This window comes from Phragmites australis, chromosome 2, assembly GCF_958298935.1.
Source record: "Phragmites australis chromosome 2, lpPhrAust1.1, whole genome shotgun sequence".
NCBI classification, from domain to species: Eukaryota; Viridiplantae; Streptophyta; class Magnoliopsida; order Poales; family Poaceae; genus Phragmites; species Phragmites australis.
The window spans coordinates 43,736,034-43,757,976 of NC_084922.1; the positions used below are offsets into that span (position 1 = coordinate 43,736,034).

At 44.7% G+C, this 21,943-nt stretch overlaps 2 protein-coding genes and 1 non-coding gene across 3 annotated transcripts; 1 reads left to right on the forward strand and 2 right to left on the reverse strand.

Moving 5' to 3' along the window:
• Nucleotides 1-3,872: 3,872 nt before the first annotated feature.
• TRNAE-CUC (transfer RNA glutamic acid (anticodon CUC)) lies at nucleotides 3,873-3,945 on the reverse strand. The gene has a single exon. It is a non-coding gene; the product is annotated as a tRNA-Glu (tRNA).
• A 7,109-nt stretch (nucleotides 3,946-11,054) lies between these two features.
• LOC133909088 (putative respiratory burst oxidase homolog protein H) lies at nucleotides 11,055-15,781 on the forward strand. The gene is made up of 15 exons (XM_062351375.1): nucleotides 11,055-11,571; nucleotides 12,147-12,309; nucleotides 12,401-12,449; nucleotides 12,542-12,655; nucleotides 12,742-13,161; nucleotides 13,253-13,639; nucleotides 13,744-13,839; nucleotides 13,917-14,032; nucleotides 14,197-14,299; nucleotides 14,408-14,496; nucleotides 14,594-14,744; nucleotides 14,830-14,976; nucleotides 15,078-15,206; nucleotides 15,296-15,374; nucleotides 15,457-15,781. Exons 1-15 carry the CDS (start codon nucleotides 11,187-11,189, stop codon nucleotides 15,564-15,566), a joined length of 2,538 nt encoding a protein of 845 aa, XP_062207359.1. The 5' UTR covers nucleotides 11,055-11,186; the 3' UTR covers nucleotides 15,567-15,781.
• LOC133909089 (uncharacterized) lies at nucleotides 15,576-19,855 on the reverse strand. The gene is made up of 2 exons (XM_062351376.1): nucleotides 19,628-19,855; nucleotides 15,576-16,774 (listed from the first exon to the last, which is right to left on the reverse strand). The coding sequence occupies exon 2, from the start codon at nucleotides 16,735-16,737 to the stop codon at nucleotides 15,778-15,780; it is 960 nt and encodes a 319-aa protein (XP_062207360.1). The 5' UTR covers nucleotides 16,738-16,774; nucleotides 19,628-19,855; the 3' UTR covers nucleotides 15,576-15,777.
• Between the last annotated feature and the right edge of the window lie 2,088 nt (nucleotides 19,856-21,943).

Consider the following 21,943-nt stretch of genomic DNA (forward strand, 5'->3'; position numbering starts at 1 on the left):
TGAATGAAGTTTTTCATTTCTTTGATGGGATTATGTTGATACTGTGGTCGTAGAGTCCCTGAATTAACTGATCATCCTGCTCGCTCTGAGCCCCCGACCACATCCATCGACGACACTAACGACCAATGTAGTTAGGAAGAGTGGCTGAATGTGAACTCGGGTTCGCTGTCGAGCGAGAGAACTTGCAGAGTGATCTTCGAGGTGCGTCAGTGTTACCCAGACTAAGCCACATGTAGTCTTAGCCTCTTAGGCTAGCCGAGTGAGACCCGACTAGCTGACTACTGCGTGCTTTTTGGCATGTTTTTTCGACCAGCTTGTCGGGAGGAACTGCTAGCGGTGAAGAGGGACTTAGAGCATATGATGAGTGAAAACGACCAGCGATAGGCGTATTTCTACGATTGCCTTAGTCGGGCATTCACACCCTTCGACTCACTACTTCGATTTATCGACGTTCAAGTTCACCCCACTCCTAGGGACACCGTGACTGGTCATATCGACTGACTCTTGGTGGCCTCTGAGGAGGCGGGTGTACTCAAGCAGAGGCTTCGCGAGACCTTTGGCGACCACCTTTTTTAGGTCGGAGTCTATGACGCCTTTCTTGCCCTTGCGTGCGTCAGTGAGCATTTCCTCGACATCGACCTTATTTTGGCCATCTCTGAAGGCTTCATCGGTGCCCGAAAGACTACGAAGGAGCTCCATGATCTTGCTGACACATTTGTTTTTGCAACTCGCTCCCTCCTTTGGACCGTCTAGTTCGAACCGCTGTCAAGCATCTTCGGATCTTGGGGACACTAAATAGATAATCAGAACCAACCTCGGGCATTACATGGGCGATCATTTTATAATATAAGGACCTGAATTTATATAAATATTTCCTTCGTTCAAGTGGTGAGTAGGCTTAGATTGGTCGTTACTTCTAGGGTAACCGTGGCTTTCCACACTGCTCGCTAGCTAGGTTCGCGGTGTCCAGAATAACCCTTAGCACGATAAGCCCTTCGGTGATGACCAGCGCTCAAACCGAGTTAGGACTTATGGCCTCGTGGTCGTTATCCCTCAGCCGCTCCTAACCTTGACACTAAGTGAGCGGTAGTTTTCATTCCTTCCCAACCGATTTGGTACTATATGAGCGAACAAACAAAATAAACTAGTAACATAAAAAGGAATCGTAAAACTGTTCTAGCTGTTTAGCAGAGCTTCAGCTCTAAGAACTCTTGAAGCTGGATATTCCTAACTCTAGAAATTTATGAAGCAAGAGTTGTAGATACACTGAGAGTATTTAGGTAAGCAATATTATTTCTATTTTAGACTAAAAACAAAAACTTAAATAACTTTATTTTAACTTACAAACTTAACATTTGAGGTAGAGATAGAAGATGGGAGAAGAGATCAATAAAAAAAGAAGAAGAATAAGATAATTGTATTTATATATTAGAGCCAAGGTGCTCCTATTAAAGATTGGAGAGGAGATCAATAAAAAAAAAGAATAATAAGATAATTGTATTGTATACACTCAGAGTTGCAGCCTTAAGAGCCTTTGCAATTTTCGGTACGGCCTGTTCAGTGGATTTTTTTTTAGAGGGTTCGTACCCTACATTCATACCACATGCACATACACGCTAGGATGAGAACAGAAGTACATACTTTTTTTTGTTGTTCGTTGCACATGGAACGACTCACTGCGCATGGGCCGCACGGAAAAAAGAGCCGCCCAAGTTCCTCCGTGCGGTGGGCTGGTCGGTGTCGCCTACGTTTTAAGGCCTGTTGGAGTACAGCACGCGGAGAGCGGAGGTGGACCCTCGTAGTCGTAGCTTCCATTGATTTTGCGCCCGTACATGCAAACGACCTAGTGCGTTGACGGCCGAGATTGAAACCCCAGATTAACTTTCCTTGGGGTGGCATGTGTGATCTAGGATCGCTTGTACAACAGAGTGTGTGTATATATTTGGTACTCCCGGGAACATTGGGGCTCAGCTCTAGCCAGGAGCCGTGGAAGGGAAGGGTGATCACCTTCGACGAGACGCACCAGCAGCACAAGGTACGCTGGTGGCAGCCATGAAGGCGCGCAAGAAGGGCGCGAACCTGCAGGGCGTGTTCAGCAAGATCCTGAGCACGGCGCTGGCGGGCAGGCTGCGCAAGGAAATGATGGTGAGGAGGGTGTTCGTGCTGAGCGACATGGATTTCGACGGGTGGGCCGGCTCCGTGGCGGCGTGGGAGACGGAGTACGAGGCCATCCGCAGCAGGTTCAGCGCGGAGGGCTTCACGGTGCCGGAGGTGGTGTTCTGGAACGTGGGCACGTCCAAGGCATCGATGCCGGTGGTGGTGGCGCAGGAGGGCGCGGCGCTGGTGAGCGGCTACTCCAAGAACCTGGTCAGGCTCTTCCTGGAGGCCAATGGCGCGCTCACGCCGGCAGCAGTCATGGCCGATGCCATCTCCGGCCCGAAGTACGACGCGCTCGAGGTGTTCAACTGAGCTCTGCGTTACGGTGCTGTGCTGTTTGCTGTTGCGGAGTTAGCATATCTGGCATGGTAATATCTCTCATTCAGTGCGTTGTGGTAGAAATAGAACTACGTACTGACTGGAAGCAACTAGTAGGAGTAGTATGTCTCGTAGTACTATGAATCGATGAATGCTTGAATTACTTTGCAAGTGGTTTTGTTATATGCATGAAAGCTTTTGATCTGATATTGGTAAATGTGCTGACATTTGCAACACATTGCATGGTTTTGAATGCTAGTTTTGCTGGGGAGGGGATCTAAGTAGGAGGGCACTTTTACGGATCGTGTAGTTTTTGTACGTAGTAGACAAACATGTTACGTATACAGAGTGCATGGTTGCGAGTAATCCACACTCATAATGTGTTTGGTTGAAGAGAGAGGTTTGATAGGATGAGATGAGTTAATTTTTTATTTAGTTGGATTGATGTGACGTAACAGTTTTTCTATTTGGATGGTGAGATTAGTTAGATATGGTGAGTTAGTTTTCTGTTTAGTTAGATGGGTAGGATGAATCAGTTTTCTGTTTATATGTATTTCATAAGCATTTAGAGTAATTTGTGTATGTTTAAATTTGTTTGAATTCAAATTAAATTAAAAAGGGAATATCACATAAAATGATAAAAATACATATAAATAGAGCATTACAAAGAAACTTATTTTTTCACCAAATAACTTAGATTGAAAATATTTTTATAAATTAGTACATTATATGAGAAGAATATTAGTGAATTTGTATAGATTTTTAAAAATTTATTTGAGACACTAAAAACTGCTAAGTTATAAAAATAGGTTTTTAAAGAACTTTAATTAAATATCAGTTTAGGCTTTTGGAATCAAATCAATTAAAACGGATTGCTAGTAAACTTTAATTTACTTATTAAAATGTTTAGAATTTTTATACCATTTTTATTCTTTAAATAAAATCGATATTTAAATAAAAAAAATATAAATATAGAACACGAGCAGCCTCATGTGGGTTTTTTCCCCCGGATAGGCTCATCCAGCTTTTTGCCATGCAATCTAATGGTGAACCGAACACCCGGCGAGAGCGGGTCGATCCCATCAGGCCAGGTACCGGAACCAAACATACGCTTGGCTGCGAGCGTCTCCCCTATCGGATATCACAGGTACGGTACTAGCAAAAGCTGCCAGCCACAACTCGCATGCGTCTCGTCACAGTCAAACAAGCAGACACTGCATTGCAGCATAGCGCATTTCTCCGCTCGCCGAAGACCAGCAGCTAGCCGACGTACCGTTGGATGCGTTGGCTTCACGTATCGGAAGCGATGGAGCGTTGCACATCCTGGCCTTCGCAGTGGTGACTAGTGAGTTAGTAGAAGGCAGAAAAATAGCGTGCCGTTTTGCACAATAAAAAAATTCCGTTGCCGGGACTCGAACCCGGGTCTCTCGGGTGAGAGCCAAGTATCCTAACCAGCTAGACTACAACGGAGGATGCTAACCAGTGATACGTAATATATATTTGATAAAGATACTACATAGTCCATAGCTGGACGACCTCCCCCCCCCCCCCCCCACCACACAGGCTCACGATGCTGCAGTCGCGCACAGCGCAGCACGAATCCATGGCAGCGCCGCCTAGCCCACCGATTCGGTGCAGCATTTTGGGATGGGGGCTTGCTCCCGTTTTTCTTTTGGAACGAGCAAAACATGTTTGGGCCCGGTTGAGATGGTTTTCACTTCCATAATGGGCCTCTCGGCCTGCTGGACATCGTACGGGCAACTGGGAGCATCGTGACAACTGACACGTACGATGGGGAAACATTGCAGCCTTGGCGATCGGGTGCGCGCCATGTACTCGTTACGGGGCTTTGAACGCAGCCGTAACGAGTACGTGCAGATGCAGAAACTGGAGACGAACGCCTGTGCTTGTGTTTTCGTTTCATGCAAGGTTGCTCAGGTGGGGGTGGAGGCGGGGGCTCTTCCTGACACCAGACTTACCGTCCCAGTCCAGCACGTTGCATGCCCGCGGGATGGCGTTCGCGAGGGACGAGGCCGGCGTCGCGCGTTTCCCCGCCACTGGCCGAGCAGGTCGATCGGAGCACAGGGGATGATGGGAGAGGGAGTTGCCACCGGGGAGGCGAGCCTGCTCATATCGTCCGAAGGCCGAAGCCATGACTTCAGGAGAGACGGGAACGTTCAGGTTCTGGCTTTTAGCAAATCTTATCGGTACTGCCGGTTGCAGTCATGATTCAAGTGGCAAAGCAAGTGCTCACTGCTCAGTCATGTCATGTAGCCGTTTGTGGCACAGTGCGTTTCGTGATGGAATGCATATACATTGCTCTCCGATTTTTTTTTAGGAAGTAGCAGGAAGCGAATAGCGATTCGGAAAACACGGAACAGAGGAGGAGTTAGAAAGAAAAAAGATAACAAGGCGAGAGATAAAAAAAAGATTCCACTGCTGGGATTAGAACCCGGGTCGGGTGAGAGCCGACTATGCGCCACTTTGGATTTCATTTAGTACTAAACTTTAAATGATGTGCATGCATATCCAGTTCAATCAAACCTGTGTCATGCCTCGCTGCATCGCAACAATCTCAAATCGAAGCTTTTCTCCTTTTTTAATAAAAAAGGAGGAAAGAGATTGAATCGAAGTCTTAATCGAAGCTTCTTTTCCTAACAAACGGATCAAAATCATCACTACGTTTACATCATTTGGTAGGGGCGAGGTCTCATCAAACCGGTACCGCACCAGCCTCACTTTTTTTTATGCCAAGAGGAACCATCAACTTTTGCAGGAATTGGCACACGATGACGTGAGAAGGATTATACCTTGGGGGAAGATGCCCCTCCGGCTTTTCCCTAAAGTAGATGAGGAACCTCGGACCCAGACCGGTTGGGTTAAACCGTGCCCTCGCAACCGTTGCACCTGTGAGAGTCTCTAAACCTTAATTGCAGTTTAGTTTAATTTTTTTAAGGTTTAGTAGATCCAATCAACCAAAAAAATTACAAAACTTATATCCCTAAGTGTCTATCTAGCAACCAAATGGTGTTTCGCCCAACGGCAAAGAGACGAAGAATCTCTAACCCAGGTGCTAATTCCACGCATATACTGAGCCTTGCTGATCGAGACTCGGAACAAGTGGACAAGTCGCGTGATGGATGGTGATAGCGATGCCTACCTGATGGGTGTGATCCTAATGCTTACAAGTGTCGCTATAATAAAAGCATCAGTTAGGCTAATCTTATAGCTGGCTACGTAGGTAAGAGCTGTCTATGTGAGCGAGAGATGCTGATGGAAGAGACAAGAAGCAATAGCTAGGTTTATGCTTACAAGTGCTCTTAACAGTGCCCAAATGTGGACGGGCTACTTACCCAATTAATGTTGTTTCTTTACTTGAAACGGTAAGTGATAACCTTGAGGTTTTCAGATGATTTACTGCAGAGTAAAAGAGTTTGCAAATCCCTTTCTTAAATGATTAGCTACGTGCATATAGTGCTGATTTACCAAAGTCACGGGATTGAGGAAAATGCATGGGATACTAATGACAAATCATATCGTAGAGGGCTACAATTTTCTTATAAACGTTTTTTCCATCCAACTTTTTATTAATATAATAGGATAAATGTTCCTTTTGACCATTTCCCCTTATATATTTATTGGAATTCCATGTGTTACAGACCATATGCATACTAATTATTCATTGTGAAAATATTTTTATCATATTATTTAAAATGTTTTTTAATTATTAATAATAAAAATGTTATTATTGATGTTTTATTAGCAAAATAAGGTTTTAGGCATGAACCGACTGGAATAATAGGCACAAACTGATTGGAATAATAACGTTATTATTTTATTCAATTTTAGCTATGAACCGATAGAAATAATACCATATTACAATTGGTTTTTATCCAACTGATAGAGCTTATGAACCGACTGGAATAAGAGTATCTAAGTTGGTTTTTGAAAACCGAACCATTTTGGAACTGAATGGATTATGTTTTCTGTAGTAGTGGTAGTAATGTGACAATTTTAAACTAGGAATCAAAACCTGCAAGTTTCAAAAGATCAGAGATTCCATTACGAATTCCAGGACCTTGATTGGATACAGCTTTCTTACAACCATATCCTTGGAAAACTGAAACCAACACGGTTTACAGACAGGAATGAACTGTAACCTTGACCAAAGAGATAGTTCATGCTTGCAATGCCAGAAAAGCTTATAAAATTAATCTGTTCCGGCTTGACTTGACCAAAAAAGTACGCCTAAATCACTAAATAAATAAAAAGGAACTCTATTGCATTATACATTTATGATGCACCATGTAATTTCCCCCCTTCTAACGGTTGATGTAGTCCCAACTTGCTGATGTGCAAGCAGGGAAGTGCCCACTTCATGAATCCTAACAAAACCCCACCAAGCAACCAACCACACCCTACACATATCACAATTTCTGTTTGATTAAGATGCACTAACCATCTACATGTACTGCTCCCTACATAAGCTTTGCATTTACCCATTTGTTCTTGCAATCTCTAAAGTAAGATGCTCATAGCTGTCTGATATTGACGTGCACAGAGCACAGTACAATCTCAGGGCCATCTCAAAGACCAGGGCTTGTTAATCTCTGAAAACAATAAGCTACCAACGACATGACTCGATCCTCTTATCTTTTCTTTTTGGTAGAGGGAAGCTGCAGGAGCGCTATTTGGTACTGAATTAAAATGGATATCAATTTCCGTCAAAAAATAAAATAAAATGGATATCAATCAATATATTGAGCAGCTGGGGTTCTCCTACCGATCGCCCCCTTTCGCAGTAGTACCATAGTAGACATAGATGTGCTGAATAAATGCTTCCTTTAGTCTTTAGGTAGAGAAACAGGTAAACAACCGTCTGAATGAGATCCAGCCATTCCTTCAAAAAAAGAGAGACAGATCCAGCCATGTGCTTAAGCATCCGAAAAAGCATTACTAATCCGTGTGTGAAGTATAATAATCTCGTTTCTTTTGCCGAAGCATACAGGGAACATCAACAGGAATGCACCTGCAATTTTCTTATGGTTTCGGCAAGTTCCGTACCTGACAGAGAAAAAGTCGCGCAAGAAACGAGAGGTCCCATTCGGCGGAGCAGCTGAACGGACAAGGATTTGGCTGGGGAGTGGGAGGTGTGGCCTCTCACTCTGCTCTCTCTCCCCTGCCCAACGTGCGGCCCATTTTCCCGCCACTGAACTTGCGACGACTCGCGCGGCTTTGATTGATCGGACGGCGTGCGAGACGTGCGGCGAGAATGCAGCCAACCCCTCGCCGGCGCGGCCTGTCGAACTTCTCGTCTCGTGAGATGCCCGGGCGACCGGCGACGGTGCATGTCAACTGTTGGGTTCTTCTCCCCTGCAGGCTGCAGTACAGGCTGGTGTTGTCTTGGCGTATAAACAACTGTGGCTTGGAACATTCTATTCCAGAGCCCATTTCTTTAGTGGCAAGCACAACGTCGCACGGCTACGAATTTATCAAGGCCTCGCCGCGTAACTCAAGGATCTGGTGAACCGAAAACAAAGATTGGAGTACCTGATAAAAAAAAATTATTGGCAATGATGGAACACCTAATCAAAGGTTGCTTGTTTGAAAATCGAAAGCGGCTCTTGCGCATTCTTTTCGAATTTTTAATTCTTTTTTTAAAAGAAAATAGTTTCGATTTGGTCTGGAGACAATGTTTGCGTGACTTTATATTAGGTCAAAAGGATCCTAATCATGACCGCAAATAAAGATCCTAATCATAATATTTTTGTCTGCTGATTGAAAATGGAAAACCAAACCGACGTTAAGCTCGCTGTCAGTCGAGCAGGCAGCCAGGGCCAGGGGCAGATCAACGTTGGTCCCGGATCGATAAGGACCACGTGCTGCTAACAACCGTTGCTCCTGCCAGTTTTCGCACTCATCCGGGTTGCCCTCACTGACATAGACGGACACCGACAGCGAGCTCCACTGGCTCGCCACGGCGATCAGTCCCACCGGCAGCTCTCGCCTTTTGGCCGTTTCAGGTGTCGCATTTCGAGCCGGCGTGGATGCGAAAGCGGCCTCGGCGATGGCCATTCGTCATGTGGCACGGCGGTTGTATGCGAACGTCCACTGCTTCTTCGACAGCTTCAGCTTGTAGCAAACTCAACACAGGCAGCAGCTCGTAGTTACCAGTTGCCTAAGAGGCTATGTTGGAATAGTTTATCAGGGCTGGGTCACAATTTTTGACCCGATGAACACTAGTATGTGAATACTTGATAGATCGTTTGTGTCAGTAGGGCATAGACTGAGAGACCATGTATGTACGATGAAGGAACGATGAAAGGATGAGAGACACCTTAGTCCCATATTAGTTATGAAAGAGAAATTCGGTCCTACATGACGGTTCAGTCTTAAGGACCAAGCAAGCTATTGCCAATGTCAGTACTACATAAATCATGGAAATAATGTGTTATTTAGGGTCCTGATTGTTATTTCTCGATATCAGGGCGAGCACGCTTGGTAAAGTTCTCCTGGTACTTCTTCACACTTCAGAGGTTGCAATGGTAGGTCGTAAAGATGCCCCTGTTAAAGTATCGCAGACAAGATTCTAGATCATTAGCTCCTTTCGGAAAAGCTCGGGCATGCAATGGCTTTCACATCTATTGCTTTTGCAAGATTAAAAGAAGCGAGGCTACCTGATAGACAGTACACGCCCACGAATTTTCAGATGTGTACTGTGCATATCTTAATGCGCATCAAAAGTTCGATGCTTGACTGCAAACAACATTCATGTACTCACAAGCAAGATATTGCTATCTGACATGTACTGCAGAACTACGTGGCAAATCCTATGTAGGATCGAGACCGACAACTAAGTACGGAATAAATGTTTCAATAATTTCTTACGAAATAGATAGCTTTCTCCTATTTTCATCATTAGCGTATCTCAAATTTTAAGCGGAAGCAAAATACTCAGAGAGACAAAACAAGATAAAACGTTTCAAAGTAATATGACTCTACATATAGAATATAAACAATTAGTTTCATTAAAGAACATTCTACATGTCATTGTGTCAAAAGCTCGTAATTTTGAAGATAGGTAAAACAAAGACAAGATCATCGGACAAGTAAACTCTTTAAGATGATGATTTAGAGGTAAGTGAATTCAAGACTCCATCACATATACATGTGTATTTGAATTTTATGTCTCTAGCATCAAGAAAAATAAACTCTCAAAGTGTTAAAAATTCAGACCAAAAGTAAAAACAAAAATCAACAACAAAACACCGAAAACTTACAAACTTACAGGAGAAACAATAGAAAGAAAATAGAAGAAGGAGAACTCAAACATATGCAAAAACATAAACTTCATTATTTAAAGAGATCAATCCTATTTTAAATAGATTACAAAATTTTTCCCTCACAAAACTCTAACCTATTACAAGATTAAGCCTCTCATCTTCTCTCCTAAAAATCTATCACTGCCTCTCCTAAATAGCTGGTTCAAGTCCTCTCATAACCCTACTCATGTATTTAAAGGTTCTAAAAAATTTGACCCTAAAGTTTTCCATTTTTTTTTCTTTCTAAAACACTCATATCTTGTAGTACACATCTAGGTACGGATTTAAAATTAAACTCAACCGTTATAAAAGAGATAGGTATAAAATAGGCTTACCCTATGTACCTGCTCCTGCTCTATACTTATTATCTGTTGAATAATGTTCATATGTGTTGCACTAAGCACTCTCAAATTGTGAAATAATATATTATATGTTCATTAGCTGAGTTGAGATGTATGTTTAAATTGATTATATTATTGTTACATACTTTCTCTTATGTCCGATACATGTTTACTATATTAGCAAGTATATAGATATGTCTGTAAGTACGTGATGTCTAAAGAGACGAGCATGAATATCAGTTTTTACCTGTAACATATATTAGCTTACGGATATAAATTTGTATAGCTTGTTCCTGTAAATATAGTATCCGTTGTCATTTATAGGAAGTGATGTGTATAGGACATTTAATTTTGTTATGGATCCACTACTGCATGTACTTGCACGATACGACTGAAACGCGGGCCCCACCATGAAACCATTGTCTTGCATTTCTTACGAGTCCATCATAATTCATAAACGGTTGAGAGTTGAGAGCTCGTCATCAATAATAGCAGTCCTAAGCAAGTTCTGCTCAGCTTTTGTTCTCCGCCGTCCGATTACCGCCTCGGCCTGCTGCTACCCGCGGCAGAGCCTGCCAAAGGCGAGCACGCCTGCACGAGTCACGACAGGCTGCGAGCACCGCCAAAAGAGCGGGCTGCGAACATCCCCTTTCATCTCCGCACGTTCCTCAACCGACGGCGGGGAGGGCATCCACGTGTGCCCGGCCTTGCCTGCGCGGGAAGGGGAAGATAAACTCGTGCCAGACGATGGCGCGGTACGACTCACCGACCGGCCCGATATATCGCAGGGGAAGGCACGCCCACGAGGACCGTACGTCGTGCATCCGACGGCTCGCGCTCCGTCGTCAGGTGGATCCGTGTGGCAGACTGGCAGCGCGGCGCCTCAACGGCTATAACTGGGAGAGGACACGCATGTTACCCGCCATCTCTGTCCCCTTCTTCTGCCCCCCTCCCCTCCCCCCGCAGGTGGCCCCCGCCACGTTCCTCCGGAGAGCTAGCCGGCCTCGAGCGCCGGCGAGCGGCATTACGTTTTCCGGCCGGGCGCGGCATGGCGGGGTACGGGGACCAGCGGGCGCCGCTGGAGGGCATCACCGTCGACGGGGGCAGGGCACAGCAGCAGCATGGAGCGGGGGCGGGGAGACCCCCGCTGGCGCCCGGGTTCGCGCGCGGGCTGATGAAGCAGCCGTCGCGGCTGGCTTCGGGGGTGCGGCAGTTCGCGTCGCGGGTGTCGATGAAGGTGCCGGAGGGGGTGTCCGGGATGCGGCCGGGCCGGATGACGCGGATGCAGTCCAGCGCGCAGGTGGGGCTGCGAAGCCTGCGCTTCCTCGACAAGACCTCCGGCAGCAAGGAAGGATGGAAGTCCGTTGAGCGTCGCTTCGATGAGATGAACAAGGGCGGCCGACTCCCCAAGGAGAGCTTCGGCAAGTGCATCGGTGAGTACCTACCGAGTTTGCCACTTCTGTCGGTTGGTCACACGCTGTCTGGGTGGTTGGTGTGAATGTGATCCAGAATGGAAAATAACCTCAAACGCAATCGATCGCTGATGAGAACCGCAAATCCCTGACAGAGACGCAACGCGTTTGAATGGAAATATTAAGTTGGAGTCTTGGAGGCAGCTTGTTCGTTTTATTTGTCAAATTTATGCTTGGAACAGTTCTTTGATGATATCATGAACATTGTGTCTGTTTGCTCAAAGAGTTGGCAGGACAAGCTTACTTAACTGAGGTCCACTATTTGGTCCCCAAGAATCTTCTCAAAATTGATGCTTTTTCTTCGAAATGGTCCCTCGATAGTAATCTGCTGGAACAAGAAAATCCTAGTGCAACCACCACATGCACAGTTTTACCGCATGCCTATGACTATGCTTGAGCCAATAGGTGATGGAATGCTAGCTTTAGAATTATTCCTAACTATCAATTTTGATCTCTAAAGATCGTTTGTAGTAGTCAAGTTTGATTTTAAATAGTGCCCATGATCCATGGTTTACTGACGGATCTGTTTATCAAAGGCATGGGGGACTCCAGGGAGTTCGCCGGCGAGCTGTTCGTGGCACTGGCGAGGCGGAGGAGCCTCGAGCCGGAGGACGGCATCACCAAAGAGCAGCTCAAGGAGTTCTGGGAGGAGATGACAGACCAGAACTTTGACTCGCGGCTGCGCATTTTCTTTGACATGTAAAGATCCACCGCCCCCTCGTTCCCACGCCAATGGCACACGGATTATTCACCTACTGATCGATTGAAATCCTATATGCGTCTCACGCAGGTGCGACAAGAACGGCGATGGGATGCTCACTGAAGATGAGGTTAAAGAGGTGAGGAGTTCACTGAACCGGATATGATGATCAGATCTTGCAGTACATCATCAATGAATTTATTTGGTTTTTCCATTGTTTTTCTTCGCCAGGTTATTATACTGAGCGCGTCGGCGAACAGGCTGGCCAAGTTGAAGGGGCACGCCGCGACCTACGCGTCGCTGATCATGGAGGAGCTCGACCCCGACGACCGCGGCTACATCGAGGTCGTACTCGTACAGAAACATTATTTGCTTTCTGATCAAGAGGGATGAATGATCTGGTTTGCTTACAGCGTGCTTCGATAATGCAGATTTGGCAGCTGGAGACGTTGCTCCGGGGGATGGTGAGCGCGCAGGCGCCAGAGAAGCTGAAGCGGACGACGTCGAGCCTGGCGCGCACGATGATTCCGTCGCGGTACCGGAACCCGCTGAAGCGGCATATCTCCAAGACGGTGGACTTCATCCACGAGAACTGGAAGCGGATATGGCTAGTGACGCTGTGGCTGGTGGTCAACATCGGCCTGTTCGCGTACAAGTTCGAGCAGTACAAGCGCCACGCCGCGTTCCAGGTGATGGGCTACTGCGTCTGCGTCGCCAAGGGCGCCGCCGAGACACTCAAGTTCAACATGGCGCTCATCCTGCTGCCGGTCTGCCGGAACACGCTGACGACGCTCAGGTCCACCGCGCTCGGCAAGGTCATACCCTTCGACGACAACATCAACTTCCACAAGGTACAGCGCTGGACTGAAACTGACCCGTGACAACATACGTAGAACTAGCTAGCATTGTCTGAATCCTTTTCTGCTGTGATCACAACATCAGGTCATCGCCATGTCAATTGCGATCGCCACGGCGATCCACACGCTTGCTCACGTCACCTGCGACTTCCCAAGGTTGATCAGCTGCCCGACGGACAAGTTCATGTCCACCTTGGGGCCGAACTTTCACTACAAGCAGCCAACGTACCGGGTCCTGCTGGAGAGCGCCCCAGGGGTCACAGGCATCCTCATGATCATCATAATGTCCTTCTCCTTCACGCTGGCGACACACTCCTTCCGGCGGAGCGTGGTAAAGCTGCCGTCACCGCTGCACTACCTGGCCGGTTTCAATGCCTTCTGGTACGCCCACCACCTGCTGGTCCTCGCCTATGTCCTCCTGGTGGTGCACTCCTACTTCATATTCCTCACCAGGGAGTGGTATAAGAAGACGGTAATCCTCAGACACCTTCCTTGGACACACATATCCTTTTCCTTTGTAAATTCGATGTTGGGACCAGTAAAATGAAATGGTGATGATCTCAAATGTCCATGCAGACATGGATGTACCTGATTGTCCCTGTCCTCTTCTATGCCTGTGAAAGAACTATCAGAAAAGTTCGCGAGAACAACTACCGTGTGAGCATTGTCAAGGTAAGATACTGAACTACTAACATGATTTGGTTCATTCTGACTGTTAGTAATTAATCAACGCTGTGATGTATATGCAGGCAGCAATTTATCCAGGAAATGTGCTCTCAATTCACATGAAGAAGCCACCGGGTTTCAAGTACAAGAGTGGGATGTACCTGTTTGTAAAATGCCCAGATGTCTCGCCTTTCGAATGGTACCATATCATCGTTGTTGCATACGGATTGAGATCCTCTCACTTCAATGTCACTGTGACTTCGTCACTAACGTGTGGGGAATCAGGGGATCCTCATCCGTTGCATACATGTCCAATGAGTCGTTTATCTGAAGCTCTTCCTTACAATTCTACAATCTTTGCAGGCATCCCTTCTCTATTACGTCTGCACCAGGAGACGACTACTTGAGCGTGCATATCCGTACGTTGGGTGACTGGACATCTGAACTTCGGAACCTTTTTGGAAAGGTCAGTTTGAGAGAAATGCAGTAACAAGAGTAACAAGATCCTTTATTTAAGAATTATAGCGGAAGAATGTGGAGTATAAAAAACGAACTACTGATCCAATTCATACAGGCTTGCGAGGCACAAGTAACTTCCAAGAAGGCTACCCTTTCAAGACTTGAAACTACAGTTGTGGCGGATGCTCAGATAGAGGACACTAGGTGATCAGCTTCTCTTTTTGGACACATCCTATATTCATTTTGTTTTGAGAGGTGCTGAAGGATCCTAACATGCTTTCCTTCGTTATGTTTCCTTTAGGTTTCCAAGAGTCCTTATAGATGGGCCTTATGGTGCACCAGCACAAAATTACAAGAAATATGACATTCTTTTGCTTATCGGTCTTGGAATTGGAGCAACTCCTTTCATCAGCATACTGAAGGATCTCTTGAACAACTTAAAAAACAACGAAGTAACTTTCCTTTTTGATACAAAGTATTCCTTCAATTCTATAAACTCAAGGATAGCTGATAATTGTATCGAGTCGATTGCAACAGGAGGTGGAAAGCATCCACGGCTCTGAGATAGGCAGCTTCAAGAACAATGGTCCGGGAAGAGCTTATTTCTACTGGGTTACCAGAGAGCAAGGATCCTTCGAATGGTTCAAAGGAGTCATGAATGATGTTGCTGAAAGTGATCACAATGTACTATCTCACTCTCATTTCTCGTAATTGCATGATTGCATCTTCGCATACCATCCTTCAGTTGCAGAAACAGAAACTAAGCTAAAATATGGCTACTGCAGAATATCATAGAGATGCACAATTACCTGACCAGCGTGTATGAAGAAGGGGATGCAAGGTCAGCCCTGATTGCTATGGTTCAATCACTTCAGCATGCCAAAAATGGCATGGACATCGTCTCCGGCAGCAAGGTATTTGGTCATCGTCCTTTTTTTTCATCTGCAATTGATTTCGTATGTGCTATTGTATTTGTTTTGTTCATCGGATTCTCCTGTTGCAGATCCGGACACATTTTGCGAGGCCCAATTGGAGAAAGGTATTCTCTGATTTGGCCAATGCACACAAGAACTCTCGCATAGGTGAGCTAATATAACTGAACATCGCGCGACAACAGACTTCGACTTTAAAGTACAACAGTTGATATAATCATAAATCTTTCAGGTGTTTTCTATTGTGGATCTCCAACCCTCACGAAACAACTCAAGGATCTTTCGAAAGAATTCAGCCAGACAACAACAACTAGGTTCCACTTCCACAAGGAAAACTTCTAAGAGCATATATAACAGAGAAATTCCGAACAGATTGCAAACATACTTGTATAGGAAAGAATACAATAGCATTAGTATAGCATATTTAGCTTCACAAGTTTTGTTATACGCCGGGTTGTACAAAGTACGTGTTGAAAGTCAGATGCTACCACCACACATGGATTTTGAAATGCTTACAGATATATTGGAGAAGTGAGACTGCATTTCAGGATAATCAAGTTCCAGATGGTGTGCCTTGAACACGCAAATTTTCTCTTTTTAGTTTTTCTGCCCGAGCTGTCATTGTACTGCACTTAAGGTTACTATTCTCTCTTCGGGAAGATTCTTGCGTATCATTTTGCGCTGGCACAAGTGCCAGAGAACCCGGTGTGTTTTCTGCACTCTGAGAATTTCCAGATGCACTCCTGTTTTTAGGAGGCCTTCCTCTTCTTTTAGGTTGATAATCAGCAGGTATAGTTCTATCTTTTCGAGGCCTGCCCCTCTTTCTAGGTTGATTACTACCCTGCAAGCATGCTCGAGCATTTCCTTCTGCTGTGACAGTCACTAACTGACCACTCGTTGCATCATTGGGTATGGATGCTGGAAGTAACCCTTGCACGTTTTTTGACTGTTGGCCTTGACCATTTTCCAATTCAACCATCAACATCTGATTGCTCCCAACATTGTTTCCTTGGGGTATTGGAACTATATTTGATGTTTTCTTGGCATTGCCATCCAATGTACCATAAACCTTCCTTGGTCTGCCTCTGCCTCTGCCCACCTTAGGTCTGTACTCAGTAACTGTCCCCTGAAGTTTGCATTTGTCCATAACAAGTGTTTTGAGTGGAATGGTTATGTCCAATGGCAGCAGGACCTCTTCAAGTTCGCACCACTCAAGATCTTCCTGGTCTCCATCGTCGTAGACAATATTATACCAGTTGCTTTCATTGTCATACTTGACCACTTTCCCTATGTAATAGGTGTCTCCGAAAAGCTTCCTCACTTTCCTCCCTTCTAACCACTCACCAAAATGGGGATCAACTTGAGATTCAACATCATTTTTTACCTCAGGTTGTGTAATAGATGTGCAATCAGGAGGCAAGTCTGGAACGCCATTGATAATGATGGCAGGCTCTTTGGCAACTTTGATGACGGATGCAGTTTCTGACTTTTGCATGCCATGAGCTCCCTCCATGGTCTTCTATTGCGCCACTAGATAAACTGTAAACAGCCTGGAGAAGAAAGGAAATACGAAAAAATCATAAAAAAGAAGGTATTAATGTATTATATGCTGGCATTAAGCAGAAGTCGAAGCAATAGTTTACAGGGCAAGCAGCCATGAGCCAAAGAACGCACAGTTCACATTTCACAGCTATAGTATGATTTGGGATTTAGCTGAGTCAGGCATGTGGAGACACATCAGGCATCAGTAAACACCTATGAAGCACTGATACATCACAGACGAGACCTATTGTAGTAATAGAGGAGTTCAACAAGGAACTGGACACTAGTACAAACCTGTGCAGTTTGTGTATTTCTGTTAGAAAAGAAAATTTCTCCAACACAAAGTACATTCTCATACATCTGGCCCATCCTGCACGCCCAACATCGCCTGCTCACCAAGCCCTCAAAACTAACACTCTCCAAGTACTTCCATTTATACAGCCACCCATTTAAGCACGCACTGTACTAGGGGCATAACTCAGCAATCAGCAGGTCATGCTTGAACCAGTGATTTACTAGTTGGACTTCTGGTTTAAGACCACCTTTCAGGTAATCAAATGATAACTCAAAACATAATAATGATTGCTACATTAAGATTAATTTTTGCTAGTATAGTTTCAGAACTAAAATAAAGTAAAGCTTACTTATTAGGCATTTCAGGAAAAGGCTGCCTAAAGTGGGAAATATCATTTTTTACGAGGAACCATATATCTGAAATCGCGGTATTTTACTAAGGTTTGTTTGGGGAAAATATTAATGGGCACAGACGACTTGTTAATACCACTCCCAACTTCTAAGCCTAACCCACTACTCAGAGAATAATTAGAATCCAGCTTTCCAAATATGCTTGTGAAACAACTATCTGAAAGTTCTGATCACATCAGACACAAAATTGGTTAGAAGTTCAGTGAAACAACTAAACGATCTCCCCACATTGAACACAAAGTGGGAGCTGGGTTGAACCGTCTCTCTGCATTCTACAATGAAACGGCAAGCAATTTTCATGAAAAGAATGCAAAACAATGAGCTGGACTGAACAAAATAGCAATGTTTCTTCTCTGGACTTTTGTCAATCAGACAACCAAATATGAGATAAATCTTCCAACAACAACAACAACAAAGTCTTTTAGTCCCAAGCAAGTTGGGGTAGGCTAGAGATGAAACCCAACAAGAAACCAACAATGACGATATAAAAGTAAAATAAAAAAGGCTTAATAATAGTAATAAAAAAAGTAAAGGAGATCAAGAGCCTAGGTCATGATTCGGGCACGTGGATTGCCAAGAAAAATTAATATAAAAGTTCTTCATAGCCACAAAAAAAAACGTGCCATTTGTTTTCCTTAGTTACACTGCTAAAGGATAGGTGCTATTAGTCAGGATTCAGGAGCAGAGCTACCAAAAGATGATTCAAATCCCAGTGGCTGCTCGAGTTCCTAAAACAAGTATCCACTGCAGCCACAATTTCTCAATGATGGTACCATTTTACTGTCCACATTCCTCACTGCAAAGAGAGAAGAAAGGAAGCCATATGCTCACAACTCACAAGTCTCAGTTCAGAGGAAGCTGATCCAACAAATTACTTACTACTCACATACCATTGTGATAGAAATACATGGGTCAATAACTAGTCAGTGCTAAAGCTACTCATCTTTCAGAGCAGAAGAGTCAGAGTGGCCATTGTGAACAGAACGCTTCAAAACTTGAGTTCAGTTCGGACTATTAGTCTGAGATGATAAAGAGACTGCCGTGTTAGCATTATATCTAGCTCATACCAGCATTTCTTCCTTCTAGTATGTTATCTCAGAACACAGCCTAGAACAAACATTCCTTTAAGGGTTTGTTTGGATAGCCCAATCCCTGCAGGGATCCCTGCCTATTCCCTGGGACAATTTGGCCTGTGGTTATGCTCCCACGGCTAACCCGGTTGACTGTTTGGATACGAAGCGTGCCGAAATATCCACCACCCATTCTGCCCTAGTCCTCCTCCATCCACAGGGAAAATAAAAAACACCTCCTGACATGTGGAAACTTATCCCCGTCTCCACAATCTCTCGAGTCCTTCGCCTCCTTTGTCGATTCATGGCGCTTGCCTCCTCCACCCACAACACTTGCCTGGCTAGTCACATCTCCTCCGCCGTCACGCGCGGCTCACCATCCACCGCATCCCACGACCTCGCGAGCGCCGTCTCCTCGCACCTCACGAATCGTGCCATCTCTCGAACTCATCATCAATACCGCTGCTTCAGATCTAAACCAATGTGGCAGCACAGCTTGGGGGCTGCCCAGTGATGGCACAACACCGAGGAGCCTCACCACCCAAGCATTTTGCAGCCTGGTCATGGAGATCAAGCCTTGTGCTGTGAGATTTTCGGATTTATTTCGATTTACCCTTTGTTAAAAACGCATAGATGTTGCACTGGGATCTCATTTGACCAAATTAAATCCCCACCGGTGTTTAGTTTCCAGAGAAATTCTCGCCATGCACCCAAACAAAGCCTAACTCACACTGGAAACAGCTACCATCGTAGAGCAACCTGCATTCTCCAGTACATACAAATCAGCACCTTAAATCCTAAGCATCACTCCCTAATTCACCATGGCTCCAAGCATACAGTCAACCACAATCAGGGGCGAACTTAATGTGGACGAACGAACCCCCCAAAAAATTTGGATAATAAACTGCTGTTCCTACCCCCCCCCCCCCCACCACACACCAAAAAGTCAGCAACAAACTTGATGGATTTGGAGCCATTCATCCGTGCACAAGGATCTGGATTCGATTGCTCCAAACAAAGAACAGACCCTTCAGAACAAAACTCACTCTTAGAACAATCCATCCAAGCAGGCTAGGGTTTCCTTACCGACAAAAAGAAGCAACCAATCCAAGTCCGGATGGATCTCCCTCCGCTCCACGGCAGTGCAGTCGAGTGGAGGACGACGACGACGACGACGAAGAGGACAAGAGGAGGATCCCTTCGAGGCGGGCGGCGCGCTCCGTGGAAGGATGCTGAAGCTCCCTGACTAATCACAGCCCTCTTCGTTCCCCTTCACCCGACGCCCCCCGAACACGCACGCCCCCAAGGAAGACAAACAGGCGAGAAGATGAGATGAACGGTCGTGGGCTGGCATACATGGCAGCCTGGACGCTTGGGCTCGGCCCTCAGCTACCGGGCAAGCCCATAGAGTTAGGCCCGCTGCCCTAGCAAGCAGTACGAGACTTTTTTTATTACATTTTCTAATATTAATATTAAATATAAGTCTATACCGCTATCTGAAAAAGCCCTTTTAAGGATGATTAATATACTACGATGACACAAGTATCTCTTACCGTCCTCTCAGGAGATGGTTAAGTCACACACTCCCCCTTACTACCTCCGTAGAGAGTGGATAGACCCTACCCCTAGCGCAAAGCACGTACCATCTCGATCCGTCCACTGAGAGGGCAGGTAGGCCCCCCGAGCGCCTTCCTTACCACGTTCTGAGAAGGCGGTTAGCACCCTTACAGCTCTATCAGGGATGGTTACCCCCCGTTGTGTGCCTATCTCTCACCCAACGTACTATAAAAATGTTAAAAATCAGTTAAAATAGCTATTTAAATCTAGAAAAAAAGAAAAAGAGGGAATAAGAGGAGAGGAAGGCAGTGCGGCGAAAATCTACTATTTTTTATCTGCGGATTTTGAATCTCAGTTTCCGGTAATTTTTCTGAACTTATGTTTTTATTAGTAATTAAAATACCACTAGATTAAAGGTTTAGCGACATAATAATAGTTATATTATATGAGATTTAGGGTTTAGCAAGGTAATCAGAAAATAAGATTTTTATGTCTTTTGTAGTATATTATAAAGATCTATTTCAATATGGTTGGATAATCATTAGATATATAGTTGTATTTAGAGTACGATAGTCTCGATTATCTAGATTTATAAAAGAGTGACGTAGGTAATTATTATAGATAATTAGAAATTTTATTAAGTAGATGGGGTTTAATTAGTTTAAATTGGTTAGTTTTCTTAGGAGTAATATTGATTGTAGCTAACTAAATGTATTGTTAGGTGATCATCGGTTCCGATAATTCTATCATAGTTTTGATAATCACAAGTATAGTTTTTCGGTATTAACGTTGAACATATTTTTGGATGTTTTTAGGAATGTCCGATAAGCTATATTTTTAGATATATTATGATGAATGTCATATTGGTTATGGTCCTAACGGTGTAGATCTCTCTGGATTTCAGCATGTCATCAAGGGACTTAGTAGAGCCAATAAGAGGATAATAGTGAGCATGTGCAAGTGTCTGATACACCATTTTCAACTGGATCGCCAACAACATGAGCTTAAGCTGAGAGCTGTGCTAAGCCATGCTACTTGGGGGTACTTCGAGGAGCTCGTCCCGATTAATATGACATTTACTTGAAGGCAGTACGTAGATATAGCATGTGAACGTGGTCTCCCTCTTATACTACTAACTGAGGCATGCCAGAAGGATCCAACAGGGAAAAATATTAGGGAAGCAGTAGCAGGAACAAGTTAGACAGTGGTGGATGAAGCACACCCGACAACTGTGGGGGACGAGCAAGATGTTGGGGATGTGCAAGAGATGCAACTGATGGGTGTAGCCGATGAGGGGATCACATCTCTAGCATAATTGAAGAGATGGAGATGGAGGATCAGAAGCTCGAGGAAGCTATTGCCGATGAGGATTCATCCAACGAGGAAGAAAGTACTCCTATTCTTGCAGAGTGGAGGAATCAGGAATTCTCAAACCTAGTGGTCAGTGAGGATCATCAGACACTATAGGAATATCATGAGAACAAGGTGTCCCAGAGTTTTATGTATCATACTAAAGAGACTGTTATTGATGCAGTGAAATTCTAATCGCTATTTCTTCCGAGGTAGTTTAAGGTTGTGAAGTCAAGCAAAAGAAAGTACAATGTCAAGTGTTTGGTGTTAGATTGTCCGTGATGGGTGCACGCATTTAGGGAGAAGTAGGTTGACCACAGTGAGTGTTTAATAGTTAGGGAGTATAACTGTCACATTGAGAAAATAGAGTTCTCCCACTGGAACCTGTCGTTTGCTTTTGTTGCCAATATTATGTATAGAGAGATTATGGACAACCTAAAGTAGGAGTCATGTTCAATAATCCATGTTATTGAGGAAATGTTCTAATACACAATA

Excerpts from the sequence above, each read along its gene's own strand:
- LOC133909089 (XM_062351376.1), bottom strand. The coding sequence starts at position 16,737 with ATGGAGGGAGCTCATGGCATGCAAAAGTCAGAAACTGCATCCGTCATC.
- LOC133909088 (XM_062351375.1), top strand. The coding sequence starts at position 11,187 with ATGGCGGGGTACGGGGACCAGCGGGCGCCGCTGGAGGGCATCACCGTC. Across the intron at positions 14,745-14,829 it reads ACAACTTAAAAAACAACGAA|GAGGTGGAAAGCATCCACGG; the intron begins GTAACTTTCCTT and ends CGATTGCAACAG. Across the intron at positions 15,207-15,295 it reads ACATCGTCTCCGGCAGCAAG|ATCCGGACACATTTTGCGAG; the intron begins GTATTTGGTCAT and ends CTCCTGTTGCAG.